The following is a 23,102-nucleotide window of genomic DNA, read 5'->3' as shown; positions in this document are numbered from 1 at the left end:
CTGCTCACCACCATCTGCAGTGAGGGCACGCCGCTGCCCCGAGTGGCGTCGCCACGCCTTCCCGCACATGCGCGAGAGCGCGGCGCTGCCCTTCCACAGAAGCTCGGTGGCGGCGGCACCATCTCAAAGTGCCGCGCCGGCGCAGGGGCGGTGCCTCCCTCCCTCCCTTCCGCCCACCCGCTTTGGCGACGCGCGGTCTTCCGCGGGCGTACGCCCTCGCGCCGCCTCCACGTCCGGTGAGCGCGGCGCGGCCAATCAGAGGCGCCCACGACCCACCCCGGAGAAGTTGGAACCGTCGGCCTGGGCCGCTGCCGCTGTCGCCGCGGGCGTCGGGGGCGGCGGAGATGGTGTCTCCAGCGGCCTCCGCCGGCCGCCTGGGCTCCGCGCTGCCCTTCCTGCTCGTGCTCTTCGATCTGCAGTACCAGGGTGAGCGCCGGGGGAGCTGCCCGGGGCGGTGGGGACGTTTTGCTGCCGGGACCCCGCGTGGGGTTCGGGGGGGGGGAGGGGGGTGCCGGGGGAGCTGCGGTCCGGCCGGGGTAGTGTAGCGGTAAGGGGGGAGCTGCCGCTTCCAGCCGCGGCTCGCCGGGGCACGGGGCAAGCGAGCCTGAGGTGGGGTTGCTGCTGGGCCCGCACTGGTGCCCGGCCGAGGGGAAGCGGCGGCTGCTCGTCTTCCCTCCTTCCGGGCTCGTATCAGTGGTCGCGCCCGTTGAACGCGTCCGGCTGTCCGCTCGGGAGGTGGGACAGCCGGGCCCTGGTGCCGGGGGAGAGCGGAACGGACCGGCGGGGCTACGGCCTGTCGGGCAGGGAGCCAGCGGGCCTGAACCAGGCCGTACGCGGGCCGGGCCAGGCCGCGGGCAGGCCCAGGGGGCCGCCACCCCCGTGGCGGTGGGCAGCCCCCGCGGGACGCCCTGGGAAGGGAGCGTATCTGGAGAGGGTATGAGGAAGAAGGAGGGTACGGAGCTGCCACCTCACCGAGGCTGGGTGTGTAGCGACGGCCCCGTCACTGCATGTAACCTGTTTGGGTTTATCCCAATTCCTGGTGGCGGCCTGATGCGCGCTTCGTTTTCCTCGGGCAGCTGGCAGGCTGTCAGCTACTGTCACATCATGAAGCTGCAGTGTCCTCGAGTGCAGCCATGTGACAGCGCGAGCCGGTTCTGTACTGGCCTTGAATTTCTCACTTATGTATTAACTTTGCACAGTTCTCAGATTCAGAGGCTTTTTCAGTGGCCCTCCTCAGCTACAGCCATTATTAGTGCCAGAGCTACGAATTCAGTGAGGCTTTTGACAGTTGTGCTGCGTTTGTTTATGTTTGTTTTGTTGTGGTGTCTCCTTGTTCTGCGGTGTTTCCCCCCCCCCCATTAGTATTTAAAGTTCAGCAAGGAAATTTATCTGCACTTCGTGTGGCCTGTTTGCTTTCAGGGTACACCCTCAGCAACACCTGTGTGGTCAAGCTTATGTTCACAGGCCCCTGTTCAATGTGTAACTTAGTCATGCAGTCATGCCCACGTAAGCAGAGTTTCACCCCAGGAATGTTCTTTATCTTGCCCCGGCAGATTGAGGTGGAACTGAAGCTGTCAATAGTCAGAATGGATCCATAGCCTTAAAGCTGACCTGGGCTGGTGTTGGTGTACTAAATTAACAAATGCTTCAGCTGGCCAAGAGGCCACAGAACATACTGTGGCAAAGATGCTCTGTAGTACAAGACTACATACTGCGGTGTTGAAATTTGGGCATGTGTTCTGGTAGTGTTAGAGAGAAAACAGTGACTATAGTCAAAGTATACTTTTTTTTCCTTTTCCCTAAGATTGGGGCAGCGATGTTCCTGCTGAGGAGCCTTTATTTGGAGTTGCCAAGCTGTTTTGAGTCTATGTTTTAACGGTGATGTGGGATTACCAAAGCCATATTGTCTTCATTTTATAAAAATGTACAGTAGCAGAATAAAAAAATAATGGCTCTGGAATTATTTACTCAACTTACTAACCTCTTAGTTCATTAATTCGTTTTCCAGAGCTTGTATTTAGGGGTTGTACATTATTTAAATATCTAGATTTTTTTTTCTCCACTGTTACTGTTCTTTCAGTGCAAAGGTGTTCATATTCACAAATAAATTTGTATCTTGCTGTCTTGGCAATAGGAGTCTGCCTTGTGCCATCTGAATCATGGATCAGTGCAGCAGCCAGCCTGTATTAACTTTGTATCTTTGAGTTGTTATCTCTGGATATTAATTTATATCTTGCTGGTAAACGAGTTCAGTAAAAAAAATTTTTGAATGCTTGCTGATGTGACAGGTTGCAGTTCAACCCTTCCTGTTGTGTTTCCTGAATTCCTTCTCTTCAAATACCCCATCTTGTCCTGAATAACTTCCCATTCGACACAAACCTCTTGGGGAGATTTATCATTCGTGGCTGTTTGCCCGCACTGATCACAACGAAGAGGCAACTGAGGAAGATAGAGGATCCTCTTTCCTAGGAGTAAAAGAAAGGGAATGTAATAAGGGGAAGATGAAACAGGGTTTAAGTATACAGAGCTCAGTTTGTTATTTAGGTCACTAGCCTTAAACATATCTCTCACCCCTGTCCTCACACTGGATGTTTTTGTCTTGAGCTTGAGAGGTTTATTTATCCCGTCACGTAGCAAGAGATACTTGAGGGTGTCAGGGGGTGGCTTTTTGGTTTTCCAGTCCTAGCTATATTTACCAGTTTTCTCTGCAAATGGAATAAAAACCTGATGGGTGGAACTTACATGTGGCTTGACTGGATATTCTGAGACTCCTTGTAAGCCTTTTCCTGTTGCTCCTGAAGCTCTGGTTCCTTGTCCACTTGGTTTGTTCAGTGCTGTCCTTGAAAAACACACTTGCAGACACACATAAAAGCAAAGCCCAAATCTGTTTAAAAGTAACAGCAAACTTAAGACTTACTCTGCTAAACATGGTCATTCTGGTCAAAAAAATCCACTCCAAAAGCAGGATCTCTCCTATTTGCATGACGAGAAATCTTCAAGCTTTTTTATATAAATAGTATTTTAAAAATCCTGTATCATTGCATGTTTCTTCTTTGTTTTTGAAAGCATTCTGGTTGTGGTACACAGTCGGAACTAATTCGGTGTGTTTTCATAGTGTTGTTACCCAGCTTGGGTGCAAGATTTAAAAAGAAGGGGGGAAAAACGTAGATGGAAATTCTCCAGGTGAAAAAGGGGAGTGTGTAGACAAATGTAAGATCTTGAACTGTTCTCAGTCTTTGCACTCGAGATGTGACGGATTATTCGAGGACACAGTTGAAGCTTATACACTTAAGTACACACATACCAGAACCAGTTATTCTAGTAAAACAAAAATCCTACCAAGAAGCTAAAATTTACTTGGAGTGAGTATATTTACCTGGAAAAATGGGTTGGGTGCACCTGCTTATTTTTCCTCTGACTTCTTTGGAGTTGTCAGGACTGGTACTAATTCTTATCTGGGAGTAGTTTGGGGGTTTTGTTCTGGAGTGTTCTGCTTGTTTTGTTTTCTTTTGACTATTCCACTCTAACATCAGTGCCAGAACTACAGACTCTGAATCTGTCCAGAATATCTGACTTGATTTGACAGCTGGGGCTCTTGTGTGTGGCTCTCAGCAGTCCTTGGTGAATATATAACAATTAGGCAGGCTTTAGAAATATCATTAAAATTAAAATATTTTGAAGCTTTAAAAAATAATACATCTGCATATCTCTTGCATAAATTTAGTTTCTTGCTGGAGCATACAAAGCTTTTCCAGTTGTGGTTCTGGGCCCTTGTTATTCAGGTCACTTATGACAGTCTGTTGGAAACAGCTCTGTTGGGTTGGTTTTTTTTGTCCTCTGGTTGAACTCGAGTCTTTATATGCATACCCAGACCAAAGAGTGAATAGGTACCCAAACAGGTTACACAGAATCTGAGTCCTTAGACTCCTGTGCCTTTGTTAACAGTTTTCAGGTATCTACTGTGGGGGGTTATTGTTTGCTTACAGCCAGAAAATGAATAAATAATGTATGAATAACCAGCCCAAATACCAGCTCAGTGTACTGTGTTACTGAGTAGTTATAGCCAATCTCACTTTTTGTCATGGTTACACTGACTATATAGGCTCCTGTTGGAGATTCCCTCATCAATTTCTGATGTTCAGCAACTTGTAGAGGCAAATTTTAATGTATAGTCTTGTTCTGCAGGCAGCCTGTAGTCCTTTATGCTTTGCCTCACTTATCTGCATTACTCCTGCTTTTCTTTCTTACCGGTTTACTCTGAATGGTCACCGTCCCCATCTCCTTGATATATCACTTCACTGCTGTCGTGGCACAAGGTGGCTCTCCTGCCATAGAGTCTTATGTAACTGTAGAACTGTGCTGAACAGAACACCGCTCAGTAGTATAGGTACATTTTAATAGTGGAAAATCTATTATTGGAGCTGTCTTGATGTGACTAAATTTGAAACAAGGGCACTCCTTCAGGTGTTTGAGACCGTGAGAATTGAATGCTGTGTTTAGGTGGATAGAAAGTTCATCAGAGAGCAGTTTGCAGCCCACTTCTAGGGTACTGTTCCACACTGACAAGTTTTGGAAGAATTCCGATACGCCTGTGTGGGGAGTGATAGGAGGGGTGCAGCTTGAGAATTTTGTGCTTGCTTGTTTTAGCCCATGTTAAATACTTTGGTCTGTTTGTGGTTTGACATCTGATTTCCAAAACTAAGGACGTTTGTGGTGGTTTCTCCCCCAGCTCTTGTGGGTTTTGTTGCTAGTTTTGTGGTTGGTTGTTTTGTATCTTCAACGCTTGTTCTTACCATTTCGGAGAACACTGGACTACTGTGCCATTTTGCTTCTTCCCTAGCTTAAGGCTTTGATCGCAAAGAGGAGTCCATTTTTCTGAAAATTGGACATTCACCTAAAAAACACCTTGAAGTCGAATCCTGTGTGTGGAAAAAATCACTGTCAAGGAATAATGCCTCTCCATTGTCAGTGGAGCCGATTGTATTTTATTCACAGCTATACATCGCTAGAATAGATCTCCAAATGCATCGTTTTAATAAGATCCCCAAGTTGACTATATGATAAGTAGTTACTATTTTAAATTTATTTAAACAAACAAATAAAGCAAACTGGAAATTTAATGCTTCTTTTATAACATAATTTTCATTAGTTTTAAAAAAAGGAATTGGTTTGCTGTCGCTATTCTGAAGCAAGTGATTGAATTGAAGCCCTTGTATCCAGTCTGCTGAATTATTATGAGTGTTTTGGCAGTAGAGCTTTTTGCAGTGGATACAGGGAGCATTTTTTTCCTTTTAATATAATGTGGAATTAAAACAATCATGAACTGTATTAGTGGCTTTGAAAGGAAAATTAAAATTAAATTGAATGAAAATTAAATTAAAATCCTGGGTGTTGAGAGCTCTTAGTCTAAAGTCGTAATGACTTAGTGATCAGAAATTTTTGTTCTTTCATTACAAATACTTTGTTGTTTAATCACTGTTAAGTGTGAGAAGCTTTAATATACTTTCTTTCAATCTGTGTAGTTTAATACTTTAATTCAGACTTTAAGAAACTACTTCAAAGTGCTGCTGCAGTTTTGTATTTCAGATTAATTCAGGTGCCTGTGAACTAGAGCGATACAAAACCCAGATGAAAGAAATGGCTTTCGAGTAGTTGTAGTTCATTGTTTTCTAATGTATATATATTGCCTTGCTTAAATTTAGGCATGGGGTATGCTCTTAGTCAAAGAAAAACTGTTTATAGTGTGAAAGTTTTAATAGTCATATACTGGTAAGTTGTAGTGAAGTTCTGCCCTGACTTGAAGAATGCTGGAACCAGTACACATGACAAACCTCTGTGACTGAGCTGATGTATGTACAGCAGGTGCCTGCTTGTGCTTAGCTACTCGTTCCTGCTCAACGACAGGCTTTCCCTCTTGCTGAGCAGCAGCAACTTAATAGCTTTAAACTAAAACAGGCCCTTGGAAATCTTACTGCTTGAATATGACTCTCATACCACTGACTGAATGAAAAGGGAGCGAGAATTTTAAAATTCTGTATGAAAAATTGCGCTCTTGCTCTGGAAATGATAAAGATGAGACAGAAATGAGGTGGATGAGAAGCCAGTCTCTGCAGTAGCAAACAGCTCTTGGTTGAGTCCCAAGTTAGTAGGTAGCATGGTCATTAAATTCAACTTAACACCTTCTTTTTTATTATTATTATGTATGCATTATGAGTGTCTGTCTGGATTATTTTGGTATTGCAAGCCCACATAGAAATGTGTTTTGTCCAACTATTTTTATAGTTGATGTATAAAGCTTAATACGTAGAAGTATGTTACTGAATGCATAGACAGAATTAGAAATACCTAGCTGTTGCCCTTTCACAGTGGAGTGCTTTGCAGTGTTTGTTTTGACATCCTTTTGGGGGGAGGGAAGATGTGCTATGTTTTTATTAGGCTGCAGATTTTACCGTGGGAATATATAATTTGTGCCTCTATATCCGCAAGAGTTTATGTATTATGTTCTCACTGTATGCATTTGATGTAATCAAGTTGGTCGTTCCCCACATTGATCTTTTTGTGTGTGTGTGTTTTGTTTTTTTAAAGGAGCTGAATGTGGAATAAATGCAGAAGTAGAAAAACAGCTTGAAATGGGAAAGAAGTTATTGGCTGCTGGACAGCTAGCAGACGCCTTATCTCACTTCCACGCCGCCATAGGTAGGTGTCTCAGGAAAGTGACTCGCTGAAATACCTTTGGGTGAGGTGCCCTGGTCAGGGTTTTCTTCCTGTTGCTTGCTTCATTAAGTGTAATTCTGTCTTGTAAATTACATTCCATCAGTCACAGAAGCTGGGGCATCTTTGTGCAGCAATCTGGACAGGAGTCAACAGATGAAGTAGAGTATTTATGCTTTTGTTTGATAAAATAAACCATTAAGTTTAGCTATGTGATACATGAACGCTAGGTCACTGCTGTTCTGCTGGCTAGCTGTATGGAAGCAATTATAATTGACTGTGGTATCATTTGATGAGGTATTCCCTGCATCTAATCCCATCAGGGTTAGGCCTTGTGAAGTTTTTCAAAGGATGGCTTTGAAAGGTTTATCCATGCTTTTATTTCAGATCTGTAAAAAATTCAACATTTAAAATAGGGAGGGTTTTGTTGTTGGTTTTTTTGGGGTTGGTTTTGATTATTTTTTTTTTTTAAGTTGGAGTGGATGATACCTCAGTGAAGCTGATGCCACAAGTTTGGGATTCTAAACTGGTCCTTCACTTATGCTCAGCTAGTGAGTTCCAGTTTTTGATGTTCTGCATTTCCAACAAACTGAGGAGTTAAATGTTTGCTTCCATAAATTTTAAAACAAATTTACTCATTAAAATCCTTGAATTGAAGTGTAGAGACAGACAGCACCAGTAAAGAGCAGTGTCCATTAACGCTACAATTTCTGAATTGCGTGCTTCTTTTATTTCTTTTAAGTTGCTGAAGTTTGATGTACTTTTACACTTTATAACCTTTTCTTTGTGAGAAACGTATCACCAAGGCCTTGTACAGTGATGAATCATACTATTTAGACTTTTCTATGTATGTCTTCGTTTAACAGTGGTATGTAAATGAAATGTATGCTGATTCTGAGCTATTAATAATTTTTATAAAGTCCCCCCAGAACAACTTCCCTTACATAAAGGGAACATGAGGGGGGGAATTTCCCTTTTTTCTGTGCTGTGGAAGCTTCTTGCTCCACCAGGCAGCGGTCTGTTAACTCCTTTTGCCTTGTGTCTCTGCCAAAGCATTCCCGTGGGATCTGAGTAGGGTTACAGTGTGGTTTATTCCTTTATCATTGGCTGGCAAGCTTCAACTTGGATTTGGTGAAAACTCCAGTGTGGTTGGTGGCTGTGCAAATGCAGGTGTTGGTGTAAAGGCAGCAGCAGTGTGAGTGGGATGGACGAGCAGGGACGTGTCTGTGTGGCAGGAAACCCTCTGCTTTGCCAGCAGTGCCCGAGCAGCTGGTAGAACTACAGCGTGACCATCACTGTTGTGGCCTTGATGGGATTCTTAGTTGGATGTTGATTTGAGCCTCACTGGCTCAGTTTTCTTCAGGCTTCTCCTTTTTTTCTTCATGTTTTGCCTTTTTGAAAATATTTTAAACACCATTTGCTTACTGTGCTTGTAGAGGAGCAGAGAATAAATTTCTCTTAATATCTTTTGTTTTTCCTTTTTACTGCACCATGAGGCAAATAGATCTTTTCATCTTGCCTCAGCCATTCTATTTTTTGTTTATTTGCAGACTGTAGTGGGTTGACCCTGGCTGGAGGCGAGGTCTAGCAGAGCTGCTCTATCAGTTCTCAGCTGGACAGGGGTGAGAAGATATGGCTAAAGGCTCATGGGTTGAGATAAGGACAGGGAGCGATCGCTCACCAATTGGAGTCATGGGCAAAACAGACTTGACTCAGGGAAGATTAAATTAGTAACCAGTTAGATTTGAGTAATGACAAATAAAACCAAATCTTAAAACACCTTCTCTCCACGCCTTAATTCTTCCATAGTTTACTCCAATTTTCTCTCCCTCCTTTCCCCCCAGCAGCACAGTGGGGTGGGGAATGGGGATTGCAGTCAGTTCATCACACATTGTCTCTGCTGCTGCTTCTTCCTCAGAGGGAGGACTCCTCACACCCTTGTCCTGCTTCAGTGGGGCATTCTTCCCATTGGAGTCTGGCTATCACCAACTTCTATGTGAGTCCTTCCCACAGGCTGCAGTTCTTCACCAACTGCCCCAATATAGGTTCCTTCCATGGGGTGCAGTTCTTGAGGACCAGACTGCTTCAGCATGGGTCCCCCATGGGGTCACAAGTCCTGCCAGTAAACTTGCTCCAGTGTGGCCTCCTTTCTCCACCAGACTTGCAGGGAGTCTGCTCCACTGAGGGCTTCCCACAGGGTCACAGCCTCCTTTGGGAGCATCCACCTGCTTTGTGGTGGGATCCTCCATGGACTGCAGCTGGATGTCTGCTCCATTGTGGACCTTTGTGGGTTGCAGGGGAATCTCTGCTCTGCCTGAGGTGCTTCTTTCCCCCTCCTCCTTCACTGACCTTGGTGTCTCTAGAGTTGTTCCTCTCACATCTTCTCGCTCCCCTCTCTGGCTGCAATTGGTCATGGTGGTTTTTTCCCTTTCTTGACTCTGTTACCCCAGAGGTGCTACCTCCATGGGTGATGGGCTCGGCCTTGGCCAGTGACAGGTTTGTTTTGGAACCAACTGGCATTGTCTTTATCAAACTTGGAGGAAGCTTCTAGCAGCTTCTCATAGAAGCTACCCCAGTAGCCTCCTGCTACCAAACCTTGCTGCACAAACTCAATAGACAAATACCTAAAATAAACCTGCTGTCAGTTTTCTCTTTTGCTCTCCAGTTGATTTTTCAACTCTTCTGCCCTGTCAAGTTGATGGCTCATGTCTTCTTTCTGGGTAAATGTCAGTTGCTGTTCATTACTGTTACTGGGGAACTGAGGCAAAACCATATTCTGACAGTCAGAGGGATCATTATCTGGTGCTGGAATGTGCTTTCTAGATTAGCTCTGTCCTATGTTTCATCCTATTAATAAAGTTCCTTCATTTCAGCAGTTTTGTGCCTGCTCTATACATTTACCTGTATGCAGTAGGACTTTTTTTTTTTTTTTAAAGGTAGTGAGTTTTCAGTTTACTTGATGTTCATAATGCTGACATATAAGCATGGGACTAAATTTCAGTGCTGAATGTTAGCATTTCCACAATCAAGATGTGGTAGAAGACCACAGATGCATCTTCCAGTGAGAACTGAACTAGTGTTTTAGTAATGGAGGTGGCCAGTTGGTTACTGACTATTGGATTTTTGGTGATGCTGGGTTTTTCCATTTATTTTAAAGTTCAGCTTTAACCTGAGGCTAGGAAAACAATTACTTTGTTTCTCAGATATGGATGTTCTTGTTCACAAATTCTGGATTGAATTTATTATTACAGCACAATAAAATGTTTGCCATTTTCTACTGCATATCTTAAAAATCACAAGATGCTTTGAGTTGGAAGGGACCTCAAAAATCACCTAGTTCCAACCCCCTGCCATGGACAGGGACACCCAGGTTACCCAAAGCCCCATCCAGCCTGGCCTTCAACACTGCCAGGGAGGGGGCAGCCACAGCCTCTCCAGGCAACCTGTGCCAGAGCCTCACCACCCTCATTTCGTCTTTTTATCTAATTTAAATCTCCCTTTCTTCAGCTTAAGGCATTTACTTGTTGTCCTACCATTCCATGTCCCTTTAGGTACTAGAAGGCTGCTATAAGGTCTACCCACAGGCTTCTCCAGGCTGAACAAGGCCAGCTTTTTCTGTGTTTATAGGAGAGATGCTCCAGTCTCTACTCATGGTGGTTTGGGTGTTCTAAAGTACCTTTGCTTGAGAGCCCACAATAACTGTCATCTGTTGCTTTGAAATACTGCATGGAAGGGAATCTTAACGTTTTTCTTCATTTTCAAGACTGATACTTGGTCTTCTGTAATCTTCTGTGTATTAGCCCAGAGAGTGCTAAAATTGCTGGGTCTTGGAAGTTTGACCAGTGGACAACATGGAGTGTGTGGGCTTTGAAGTTAGCCTTTGGGTTTTGATAATGTATGTGTGTTTGTCTGCTGTTAAGAGGAGGTGTTGGTGTCTACTTGAATTAAAGAACTTACTGCTGTTTCAGTGGATGCTGTAAAGGGTTTATGCATCTGTGACAACATTAGACTAACATATTGGTCATTTGGGGATTATTTGCTTGTATCCTATTTGATGGACAGGGACTAGGATGGAGAATGATGAATTAACATTTAGGCTTTAGAATGTAGGTATGCAGTTGGAGATAAGGGATTAGTACATAGGGGTTGTTTTCATGTTTTTCAGCTTTTCTGGATGTATATTTCAACTCCAGTACTCTTAAATATTTGGCACTTGCTGTCTTTCCATAATTTTTATTGTTAAATAATCAGACTACATGGAAAATACTGCTTAAATAATGTTGCAAATGTTATGTGTTATTGATAAATGCTTGCTTTTCCCAGTGGCTTAAAATTCAGGTAATATGTTTGCAGTCATTACAGCTTCACTGTACCCAAAGATTGAGTTGCTTTGAGATAGAATTCTGATTGCTGTTCGTTCACTTGCAGAGGGGGACTCTGACAACTACATTGCTTATTACAGAAGAGCCACCGTGTACTTAGCCATGGGCAAATCTAAAGCAGCAATTCGTGATTTAAGCAAAGTGGTTGAATTAAAGCAGGACTTCACATCAGTAAGTATTACTGGAATTGAAAATTGGTCAAGTGTTAAACTCCCCTGCTTCAAAGAAGGCTGGTTTCTGGGTTTTTTTTTTTTCAGATTCTGCTGAACAGAAATAAAAAAGTAATCATTCAGAAGGCTTCAAATAGGAATAACATAGTAACAGTAGTGTATGTGCTTGAATTTGCAACGATGAGTACAGTCTAGTCAGTTATTCTAACTACTAATAGTAGTTTTATTAAGTTAATGTTCCTCATGGCTTTGTGCTAAACACTTTGTTCTCTCACTTGTGGTAATTCTCCTCTTGAGTCACAAAGGCTATGCCCTCTGAGAGCTGGGGATGGAGAGAGGGAAGAAGAGCACACAGATGCCTCTGTTTTCCTTCTGTCTTAATCAGCGTTTGATTTGAGGCATCTCTTCTCCACAGGAACTGTCCTAATCTTACCGCCTTCCTGTGGGATTGTTGCAAGCTCTGATTTACTTAGGCCTTGCTCTCTACTGCATACCCTATGTGGAAACTGCCTCATTAGGTGGATGCTGGAGTGATGTTGGAGTCCTCTCCATCTGATTATCTTGTCTCCCTTTTCCATGGGCAGTGCCACATCCTGTATAGATTACAACAAAGAAAAAAAAATGTTAAATTTATTGTATGAGAATCTTACCATAAATCAAGATCTTATAAATCTTTAAGTTGTCTTTTTACATAGCTTCTACTATGCTGGAGGTGTAGTGGGAGAATTAAATGTGGGGATTGCTTATTATTTCTGCTAATTTCTTAAAATCTGTCAGCAGTTGTTATCAGGACAGTGGTAAACATTCACTGTAATTTTTGCAACTCTTCAAATTAGTTCTTTTCATGATTTGCAGTTGCTCATAAAACCAGTGTCTGCCACTTGTCCCTCAGTTCTGGTGCAGAGTGATCCTTTGCCATCAGAGGCCTCATAAGAACATTGTCAGATTGAGAAGGCACAGAATGAGTGTTGTGATCTGTTTCAGCTTGTTAGCTGTAGTAAAATGAAACTTTTTTGCCTACTAAAGGAGACTGAAGCTTATTTTCATACTATTCTAGTTTGTAAATCAAAAGAAATTATCTTATGTTTCATTTCAGGCAAGATTACAGAGAGGACACTTACTGCTCAAGCAAGGAAAATTTGATGAAGCTGAGGATGACTTTAAAAACGTGGTAAGTTGGAGGCCTAAGTTGGACTACATCACTGCTTTTAATGTTGGGTTCTGAACCAAGGTCTCATTCTTGTCTCAGTTTCAATCCTCTGGAGCCTATGTGTGTGTATACCCAAATTTCCTTCCTGCTCTTTAAAGGTACTGAAGCTAAGCTACCTTAAATAGGTAAATAGATAAAGTTGTGGTGCAGTGATGAAGGTGAAATCAGCAGGAGCTGCATGAAGTAGCACAGCACTTCAACAGTAGTGTCTTTTTTGTGTGTGCCTAACACTTTGCCATGCCTGCTTGATGCTGCCTGTGCTGGGGTGCAGCCTTCATTCAGAAGGAGAGGATAAGTGACATGAGATTTAAAGTATGTAATTGAACCCTGCTCTACCTTCTTACATTTAGGTCACCTTGGAAAGTCACTAGGGGGCTCATGGGTCAACCTCCGTAGGTTCCTCTCTCTCTTAACTTACTGCAGAAGGATCCCAGGGTCTTGATATAGTCACTAGGTTGTTAAAATCAATGGATTTCAGTGGCATGCATCTTTCATGAATGTGTTGACAATACTTTCTCTCAGTGATCAGGAAGTGCCCAGAGTTCCTGTACACACGTGATTAGGTGTATTGCCCACCTAACTCACTCGAGTTGTTTTCTTTCAAGGGGTGTGTTGTGCATTTTGGCTTCACACTGTGAAAAGTAACTGATGTAACCTGTCCTGGTTTCAGCTGGGATAGAGTTAATTTTCCTCCTAGCAACTGGTGTAGTGCTGTGTTTGGGATTTAGGATGAGAGCAGTGTTGAGAACACTAATATTTTGTTGCCAAGCAGTCAGGAACTTCTCAACTTCTCATAGTGCCCTGTCAGTGAGAAGGTGGGGGGCACCGAGAAGCACACCCAGGGCAGCTGACCTAGACTGGCCAAAGGGGTAGTCCAAATCATATGGTGTTGTGCTGTGTATGTGACTGGGGAGTTGGCCAGGAGGTGGTGCAGCTCAGGAAGTAGCTGAGCATTGAGTCTGGGGACTCAGTGGTGAAGGATTGTGCTGTGCACCACTACTTTGTATATTCTATTATCTTGGGTTTTTTCACCTTTTCTTTCCTATTAAACTATCCTTTTGTCAATTCCCAAATTTTCTCTTTTTGATTCTCTTCCCCATCTTGGGGGTGGACAATTGGTAGGGAAGTGAATGAATGTCTGTGTGGTTGTTTTAGCTGCCTGCTGGGTTAAACCATGACATAACCCTGGAACAAAATTCCTCAGAGAACATGTGAAACTCAATTCTCTGTTGCACAAAACTTCTGTAAGCATGAGAATAAATAAGATTTATTCTTATTCTTGCTTACTCTTGAAGAGTTGCTAGTTTGAACAGCTTGCATGTCCCTTATGCCAATATAAAGTTTGCAAGTGGGGCTTATGCTGTCTTGTTGGCTTCCTTTGTGAGCATGATGAGGAAGCAGTTCTGTGTTGCACACTACAGATGTTTAATGGAAACCTTACTGGTGAGTGTGCATGACATAACCAGAGCAGTTACACTGTCTGCTCTGCAGGGCAGATGGGAGGAATGGCTCTTGCCCAGCTGGTCTTTGTAGCAAAGCTGCAGCAGCTTGTTCTGACGTTCATATAGCAGTGGCTCTTCCTGCTGCTGTTCCCTCAGTGAGTTTCCTGGGACTGTGTGGTCTGTGTGCTCATCTCCGTGGTGCAGCCCTGCTGTGTATACAAGTGGGAGAGTGTCGTTCAGCTCTGATTAACTGCTGACACAGTTGCTGCAACAGCAATTACGTGATGTCAGCGTTGATTCAGAGTTTGCGTATGCATCTCTCTGCCTGTTTCTTGGAGTGTTGCTTAACGCTGCCTGTGGAAATGCCTCTCTAGTCAGCTGTCAAGTAGCCTGCCTTTTTTTTTTTTCTTTTTCCTAACCAGTTCCAAAAATATGGATTGCTGCCTTCAGTCAGTCAAATCATTTCAGCCTTCAGTCAAGTTTTAAATTTGAAGGAGAACAGAGTTTCTTCTCGGAAGCTGAGTTACAGCATACTGGCCCAAAAACGTAGTGCCAGTTTCCCTGGTTCCCTGGACAACATTGCTTATGTTCTTAGTGAATATGACAAGCAGTCTCTTGAAGAGCACAATTTTCAGTTCAATACAGTGTATACAAGCAAAATAAGCCAATATTAAAGTAATCCTTTGTAATAGGTTAAACTTATTCATACGGGGGAGGGCATTAAGTTATCCTACATAGCTTGAATCATTTAAGTAGAATACATATCTCTCTGAGAGATTTCCCTTGCTTTCTTCTGAATTTTTCAGATAGTCTGATTATTCTTTCAGTTCCCTGTGTGTCTAAAACACCTAGTAGACTCTGGCAGCATGTTTGCATTTAACTATGAAGCTGCATTTATTTTTGAGACAAAGTGAGAGTCACAGTACTGTAAAATGTTCTGTGTTACTTTGGGCTTTTGGAATTTTTTTTTATATGAGGGAGTGGAGGAGGAAGGCTGTTAGGGTTTGAATATATTTCTGAATAATTTCAATTTCTGGACTTTTACATCCAGACTATCTCTGCTACCAAAAGGGGCAGGGGAAAGGTAGATAGTAGCCACCAGGAAGTTTTGATTCTCATTTTAAGTAGGTTGCAAGAAGCCAGGAGGAGTAAGTTGTACCTTGAAATGAAAGTTCCTCTTACTGGTAGAGCAGATGCGGTCCAAAGAAATGCCAGTGGGATGTCAGTAGCTTTTAGGCTAGAATTTAGTTGTGGTCTTGGATACCTAAAACTGAATGGTGTACATGTGAACAGGGAATCATAGAATGGTCTGGGTTGGAAGGGACCTCAAGGATCAGGAGTTTCCAACCCCCATGCCACAGGCAGGGACACCAACCTCCAGGCCTGGATCTACACAAGGCTGCCAAGGGTCCCATTCAACCTGGCCTTGAACACCTCCAGGGATGGGGCCTCCAACACCTCTCTGGGCAGCCTGTTCCAGCACCTCACCACTCCTTCTGTAAAGAACTTCCCCCTAATATCTAATCTAAACCTTCCTTCCTTTAGCTTTAATCCATTCCCCCCTTGTCCTGCCAATGTCTAACCCTTTTAGAAAGTTGAATCCCCTCCTGTTTCTCTGCTCCCTTCAGGTACTGGAAGGCTGCAATGAGGTCCCCCCACAGCCTTCTCTTCTCCAGGCTGAACAAGGCCAGCTCCCTCAGCCTGTCTTCATAGGGCAGGTGCTCCAGCCCTCTGATCATCTTCATAGCACTCTGAACCCTCTCCAACAGTTCTTGTACTGGTTCTTGTACTGGGGGCCCCCGGTCTGGACACAGGACTCCAGATGGGGCCTCACGAGGGCAGAGTAGAGTATGTAACCTATGATTCTGCTCTTCAGCTCAGTAAATGTAGGTCAGGATATGACCAGGCCTCTTGCTTTGGTTGTACGTCAGCCTACTGGAATGCTCTCATTCTGGGCAAACATGTATCACATCTGCAAACTGTGGTGCCCAAATCCACACCTCGACTGGAGAAAAACGTTGGCCATCCATTAGTAGTGCCTAGGCTGTAAATATGCAGTCTCTGTAAGTCAGTGGGCATGCAGCAGCCTAGCTGTATGTGTGAGTCTGCAGAAGTTGAGTGCCATGGAGAGATGGGCTGGAAATGCTATATTTAAAAAAAAAACAAAACTGTGCTTACCAGAACTGCAAGGTGGCTCATCCTGTTTTCTCCTAACATGCCCCAGAAGCCTGTTGAATCCCAGTGGAGACTCTTGAAAAGCTTTCTTTTACTTCCCATCACTTCTCTGCTCTCTTTGGAGCTATGCCCTTTGAAAGGGATTGAAGCAATTCAGGAGGTGCAGTCATTTTTGGTGGAGAGAGAAACTTCATTTAGCGCATCTAAACAGAGCAAACTTCCCCACCTTGTGACAGCAAAGCTTATGTGTGGAGCTTAGAAGAATCATTGGAAATATTCTTCATGTATAATAGTAAAACTATCCTTTAGTGTATACTCATGGAAAGAGAACCCTGGCCTTCCTGCTTTATTTTTAGCTTGCCTGTTTTTTTTCCTCCCTCCTCTGTACTTCCCTGCTGGTATGATCTGGACTTCAGCCTTGACGTGTCATCTCCAGAAACCTCTCCTTTTGGCTAAGAGATGCACCAAGCTGATGCAGTTCCTTCCATGGGCAGGGTTTTTTTCCTCATTAATCTTCAGAAGCTCTTTAACTGCTTCCTTTGCAACTCAGCTACTAGTTGGGAGTCTGGGGCTTATGGAGTAATTAAACTCTCAACGGGTGTCAGCAGAGGAGTCCAGCTCTTGGGTTCAGAGTGCCCAGCATGGAACAGGAATGAATCCGAAGTCCTTAAATACTTTAGAAAGTCATCCCTCACAGTATATGAATAGAGTTTATTTCTGTGCTCTGCTTTTAGTTGAATGTTCCTATGCTTTAATATAGAGTTCCTGCTGGCTAGTAGTTTCTAAATAATACAAATGAGGAGGAGAGATTGGTGTGCATATCAGTATTCATGTCTAAGGCCTCAATCCAAGAAAGCCCTGAAATATTTATTTTTTTCTTTAAGCATGTGATTTTTACTAAGAATAAAAGGAATATTGGTATGCCTTGGTTGATGGAAGGCCCTCAGAGAAGGTCATAAAAGTAATGCATGTCTTAGCAGCCTTTTTTATATGTCTTGTAATATTGTCTGTGGCCCTGCTTATGTCCTAGAGAAAATGACCAAGCCTCTGAGTTGCTAAATTCTGTAGAAGGCACAAAAATAGAACAGAGCTTCTACCTTGAAGCTGCCAACCAAGTTGCCATATGTCTTGGAAATTATTTTTTTTAGACTGTAGTGTTCACAGTTGCAGTTTGTTGCAATAAATACTGTAAATTGAGATGTCCTAAATATGCAAGCCTGTTTCCCTTGGAAGCATAAACACTTCAGAGCTGGAAACCTAAGGTGCCACTCCCACCTCCACTAGATGTCAGCCAAGACCAAGTGACTGAACACTACATCTGCTAATTCTTGTTTTCTAATCTAGAGAAGCCCTCAGCTGTTGCAAAATACACTGGACAATATTTTTCCATGGTTGGTGGGTATGTGTAATAACACTATTTTGAATTTATGTGGAGGAGACCATCTTATGCCTCTGCAAGTTAACATATTTGAGGAAGTTACTAGGTGATCTTAGGTATTTGAAGCTCTATTAACCAGATCAAACTAATGTTGGATCAGTTTCCAAATACGTTCCTATGTGGTGCTGTGATCAGCTGTAGCTTTCTGGGTAAAGAATAAAAGGTATTAAAATTATTTCCTTGCTTTTTTCCATCTAACATCATTACTTGGTTTCCTAATGTATTTTTTTGCCAGTGCAGTTTTCTTTTGTGCATGGACATCTTGATCTTAGATAACTTTCATGGTTTGTTTTTCTCCAGTGCCTGTCAGAATATTTTTCATGAGGCTAATTTATTTTAGTTGTGTATTTATCAGTCTGAAAAACAAGAACAGCTGTAGAGTGTGTAGGTGTATGTCCCTGGTAGTGGTGCTGGACCACAGTAGGCAAGGTAGAGAAACAATGTGTCTATAATATTTTGCAGTTTTAACAGCATTTTGTTTCTTTAAACAACAGTATGCAAGACTCTCTTTGGTTTCAGAGGCTTTACTCTAAAGTTCAGGTAGATGTCACCCATAGTCTTTCTCTCATCCAACACCCACTAAGTGGGTCATGTTGTCCTAGAAGGAGCTCAGGCAGGACCTGCCTTTCATGAAGCCAGGCTGACTGAGCCTGATACCTGAATTGCCTCTACATGGCATGTGATGGCACTCAAGACAATCTGCTCCATAACTTCCCTGGGACTGAAGTCAGACTGACAGGTCTGAATTGGCTGTGTATCTTCAGTCTGTACTCTCTGAAAGTATGGATGTTGAGTTGTGGGGTTATTTTAGCTCAAGATGGCTGTAACTATCTTCATTGGGATTCCATTACGAAATGCATGACCTTTTCTGGTATTGTTAGTGGGCTGTTGCCAAGGAAGGTGTAGGAATGTGTAACTGAAAGGCAGGACACATGGTTGTAAGCCACTGAACTGGCTTAGCCTTGTTCTGTAACTCTTCCCTGTACTTCTGAAAACAAAGTTCCTGAAGTGAGAAGTCCTTACTGAACTTACTAGGCAGGAGGCACTTGCTCCCCATGTTCATGATTTCTAGTTCTGTCTTCTGTAAGTGTCCTGTGTGGTAATGGGTGCAGTTGTAAAGCTTTGTGAACTAAGCAGCATGCTGCTGATCCAGAAAGCGTCAGCGTAAGGTACGTGTGGGTGCAACGCACTGAATCAGAGTGGGACGTGGTGTCCTCAAGAAAACAGATGAATACTCTGCATTTAACGTTGGTCTCGCTTCAGTGTTTTGTTGCTGGTTGTGTACTGGTTTGGCTGTGTGGATGGCCTCTTACTAATATCTTCCTGAAGTAGTGAAGCATTGTCTCTTTCCTGTAGCCTTTGTGTATCAGTATGTGACTGGTACAACTTATGGTATGGTTAGAAAGGTCATGTTGATGGACTTGAGAAATACAGTGAAGTACAGCAGGCTTGGGGGAGGGTGGGAGGGAGGATGATGTTGCTTCTTGAAAACCAGCATGGATTGTGTAGCTTGTTAAAATGCTTTTCCCATCAGAAAGCTTGATATTTGACTGCAGATGTAGGGCAGCCATTGCAGGGCTGCCTATCTAGAATAGAAATGATCAAAAGACTTTCTAGGTGCCAAGACAAGGTTGGATTTTGTGAAGAGTGCTAACACCTTCACCTTACTGCACCCAGGAGAGGGGGAAATGTTGCAGTTTTAAGTCAGGTCCTTGAGCTAAAGTTCTGGAAGAAGCTGGCTTACTCTCTGAGAGTAATGGGGGGAAAGAAACAAACACATGCAAATGCTTTTAAAGCTTGGCTGGATAAATAGTGGGAATGATTTTGTTCCCTTTAATCTTGCTCACTTGAGGGGGGGGGAGTAGGGTTTTGCTTACCCTATGGTGTGTTCCTCCCCTATACTGAGACTGAACTATAAAATGAATCAGGACCTGTAGTAGTAAATGTGTGACAGAATTCCTTCCAATAACAGAATCATTCCTGTATCCTGGATTTTGTTACCTGTAAAGGAGTTAGGTGCAGGTTTGGAGAGGGGGCTGTTTGTAGTGAATGAAAGCTGCTGTAATAGATGAGTAGCTCTTGTAGTTAAGTGGCAGGAACCACTAGTTTAGTGTTCTAATCCAGGTGCAGTAAACCCTGGAGACAGCAGGGGATACTGTGCTGAGGATACGTTCACTAGTAGCAGTATGCTTCTCCAGCAGAACGGAGTAGGTCATAGCTTCTGACTTTATTCTTTCAGGCTGCTGCTGAAGCATGTAGAGGAGCGTTAGGTTTGCCTTAGACCTGTAGTAAATTCAGATGAAGGTTGTTTTTTTAAAATACTTTTCTCCTTTCTTGGATACTTTTCTAGCATACTTAGAGCAAGCAGTTCTGTGGTGTCACCCCCAAGCTTCATGCTGCACAGGAAAATGAAAATTAATTGAAATGCTGTTTGTTATTGGTGGTGATGTGACAGTCCCCTGATTACAGGGGGGGAAAAAAAGAGGAAATAAACCAAACTGAGAGTATCAAACAGCTGCAATGCATTTCCAGCTTTTCTGTCCTGGGAGCTGAATTGAACAGGCCTCTTTCTGCTTTAGTTAACACTACTGATTAAAACATCATAGCAATACAGTAATTAAGAGCTTCCAAGTATGTATTTTCATCATACTGTAGCACACAAACACTTGATGGCTTCAGTTTGAGTGACAGCTTGAAGAGTTTCCCTTTCTTTAACTGGACAGTTTGTATCAAAATTATCTGTGATGTTTCACTCAGATGGTCTTTATTGCTCTTGGACTTGTCTGTATGATTGTAACATTGCTTTTCGTATTCCACTGATGCTTTACTGCAAATAAGCTAGGAGAAACATACTGTGTGTCTAAGGAGGGGGGTGTTACTGTGAGGTGAGTTTAAATGGAAGCATAAAGCTCATCCACAGCAAAAGCTCTTAATATTTGAGAGGAAATTGAAGGAGGAATTAAGCATGTCATCTGGAACTGTAGAGTTCAGAACTTCAGGGAGTTTTATAATCTTGGAACTTCTAAAATTACAGGTGCAGAAATTTGCCTCTACTGAAAACTGGGGCAGGGGGAAAGGATGCACAGCAACAGGGGAGCTTTTTGAGATGCATAAACAGACTACAAAGAAGACAACTGTGATCATGTACCTTTCCTCTTGCTGAAAGACAGTGTAGGGGATATAGGAGAACTTTCAGGTCTAAGTACAATTTGATTTTTGCCAGAACAGAATAAAATAACTGCATAAGGTTCAAAAGGCTTTAAATGAAGAGTCCAAGACAGGTACATGTGCTTTTAACGGTGCTTTTAGGCTTTTTCCTGTCATACACTTAAGTGTTAAGACCAGAGGAAACACTGTTAAAGGAGTTCTGAGGGGTGATGTTGAATCGCATTGGAGACTTAGCACAAAATATGAGTGAGGAACTTACTGATAAGAAAAGGGGAAATCATAGAACCATAGAAAGGGCCATTTCAAGATAGAGAAGGAAAGAAAAAGTACTGGATGGCTTTGAGGACTCAGGAGTGAATAAATTTAGTAAGTATTCTGTGTATAAAATACAACACAGTACACGTTTTGATTTTTAAACCAAAACTTTTTAAAATCAAGTCCTGCTGATCTTCCCATTTTGGAGCTTTGGAAGTTGTTCTGATTAGCAGCAAATATGATGTCATCGTGGTGTCCAAACTACACTAATTTTACAAATTACTTACTGGCTTTGCAAGAGAATAGTTGAGGTTCTCCCTGGAGCCTGTCATCCTGCGTGCTAACAGAGTTGCCTGTGAGAGATTTTTGGGTTTGGGTTTTTGTTTTAATTTTTTGGGGGGGAAATAAAAAGCTGTCTAAACAAATGAAGGTAAGTACAGTGTAACTTCTCCTCCTTGCTCAGAGAGAGGGGTTTGAGGAACACGAGTCTTTGTAGGCAAAACTTAAGACTTGTTTAAAACTGCACATGAAGCAAAGTGTGTGAGTTCCCTGCTGATGCCAGTTAATCCTTTGCCTTATCTTAACTTGCTGCTGTAGCTGCTCTGTCTGGGGAAGATGTAAAAAATGTAGCTTTATGGTAATATTATCTGTGACACGTTGCAGTTGTTTGTCATGAACTTATAAATAAAGTATTCTACTTAGTGAGATACATGGTTATGTCATGTGGATATAGTTTCTACTGATGCTGAGGAATCCAGGGTTAAATAGCTGTCTGCAGAGAGATGAATTAACTAGGCTGCAAGTGAGAGATCTGTGACTTCCAGGGGGTGGCAGGGGGACAGTGGCTGTTGTGTATGATGTGCCCAATGGTGAATGATCAGGCGTGGTAGAGGGAGGAATTGGGTGTCTCTGACTTCTGATACCTCATATTGACATGAAGAATGTTTTTCTGAAGTTTGGAGTTGAAAAAGTTTCCAGTGGAATTTTAAAACCAAATTTGCTTTATTTGCAGCTTTAGTCAGTTCTCCATGATCTGATTATTAATGGGATGAAAAGAGATCCTCGAATAAGCATTTCAGTCTCTTCTTGTTAATGTTTGCAGCTCAAGTCCAATCCCAGCAATAATGAGGAGAAAGAAGCCCAGACTCAGCTGACAAAATCTGATGAGCTACAGCGCCTGCATTCACAAGCGTTATCTGCCTACCAGCAAGAGGATTATGAAGCTGCTATTTCTCTTCTTGATGAAATCTTGGCAGTAAGTGTTAAGTAAAATGGTACTGTGAAAAGGAAGCAAGAGCTCCTGTCTGACATCTGTGTGTTTTTGTTTAGTAACTTCTTCACCGATGTGAAAACACCGGGTGTAATTGGCTCTGTTTTGCTGAGCACTGTGAGTCCCTAATGAAGTTGCAAGGTGGAGTGCAAAAAAGTTAAAATAAGAGATTGCAGCTAGGGCTAAAGAGACAACTTCAGCCAAACTTCTGGTGCAGATAACTTTATTGATCATACTTCCAGTTTTTCTACAGTTCAGTGTTCTTAGGAAAGCTGGGGAAAAACAGTTGTCTCAAACCAATGAAGTTTTGCCAAATGTGGGAGACGGTGTTTTTTCACCTAGATAAACTGTTGCCTGTATGCAGGCACTCTGTGTGCTCTGTAAGAAGCTTGGTAGGTCTTCCCTGTGAAGTAGGTGCTTCCTTGCCTTGAGAAAGTAGTAACAAAAGATTAAAAATCACAATATTAAAAGCTATCTGGATTTCCAGCTTGCTCCTTAGATAGCAAAGGTTGAACAAATCTTAATCAGTATAGGTAGTCTGATAGGATAAGTGTAAATAATCACATGGGCATCTTGTGTTGCAGAGGAAGAGACATATTAAGAGGCAGTTAACTGCTGTGACTGTTAGCATTCAAATTAACACTTCTCACTTGGAATTTACAGCATTCTTGCTGTTGGTGAAGAAGTTGCCAAAGTGTGGGAGTTTGTTTATGGGGAGGGAATGTGGAAAAGCAGAAAAGCCTGATGGTTTACAAACAAATTGATAAGACCCGCAATAAATTCTCTAAAACGAATTATGGAAGGCAGTTCCATTTCAGTAGTTATTCTTGCCGTACTATGACATTGTTACTTCTGTATATATCCTTAAAATCCAGTTACTA

General features: G+C 42.7%; 1 protein-coding gene across 1 annotated transcript in view; it reads left to right on the top strand.

Annotated features, from left to right (window-relative positions):
• Positions 1-309: 309 nt before the first annotated feature.
• The window catches only part of DNAJC3 (DnaJ heat shock protein family (Hsp40) member C3), a 35,421-nt gene continuing 12,628 nt past the window's right edge, over positions 310-23,102 (top strand). Inside the window, exons 1-5 of the mRNA XM_084276832.1 lie at positions 310-426; positions 6,586-6,696; positions 11,140-11,264; positions 12,360-12,434; positions 22,054-22,206. Of these exons, the coding sequence (XP_084132958.1) occupies positions 345-426; positions 6,586-6,696; positions 11,140-11,264; positions 12,360-12,434; positions 22,054-22,206 (546 nt within the window). The 5' untranslated portion in view covers positions 310-344. The remainder of the gene's footprint in view (positions 427-6,585; positions 6,697-11,139; positions 11,265-12,359; positions 12,435-22,053; positions 22,207-23,102) is intronic.

This window comes from Gallinula chloropus, assembly GCF_964237585.1.
Source record: "Gallinula chloropus genome assembly, chromosome: 1".
Taxonomy (NCBI): Eukaryota; Metazoa; Chordata; class Aves; order Gruiformes; family Rallidae; genus Gallinula; species Gallinula chloropus.
Note: the sequence above shows the minus strand (reverse complement) of the source record. Positions and strands in the feature narration are given on the sequence as shown.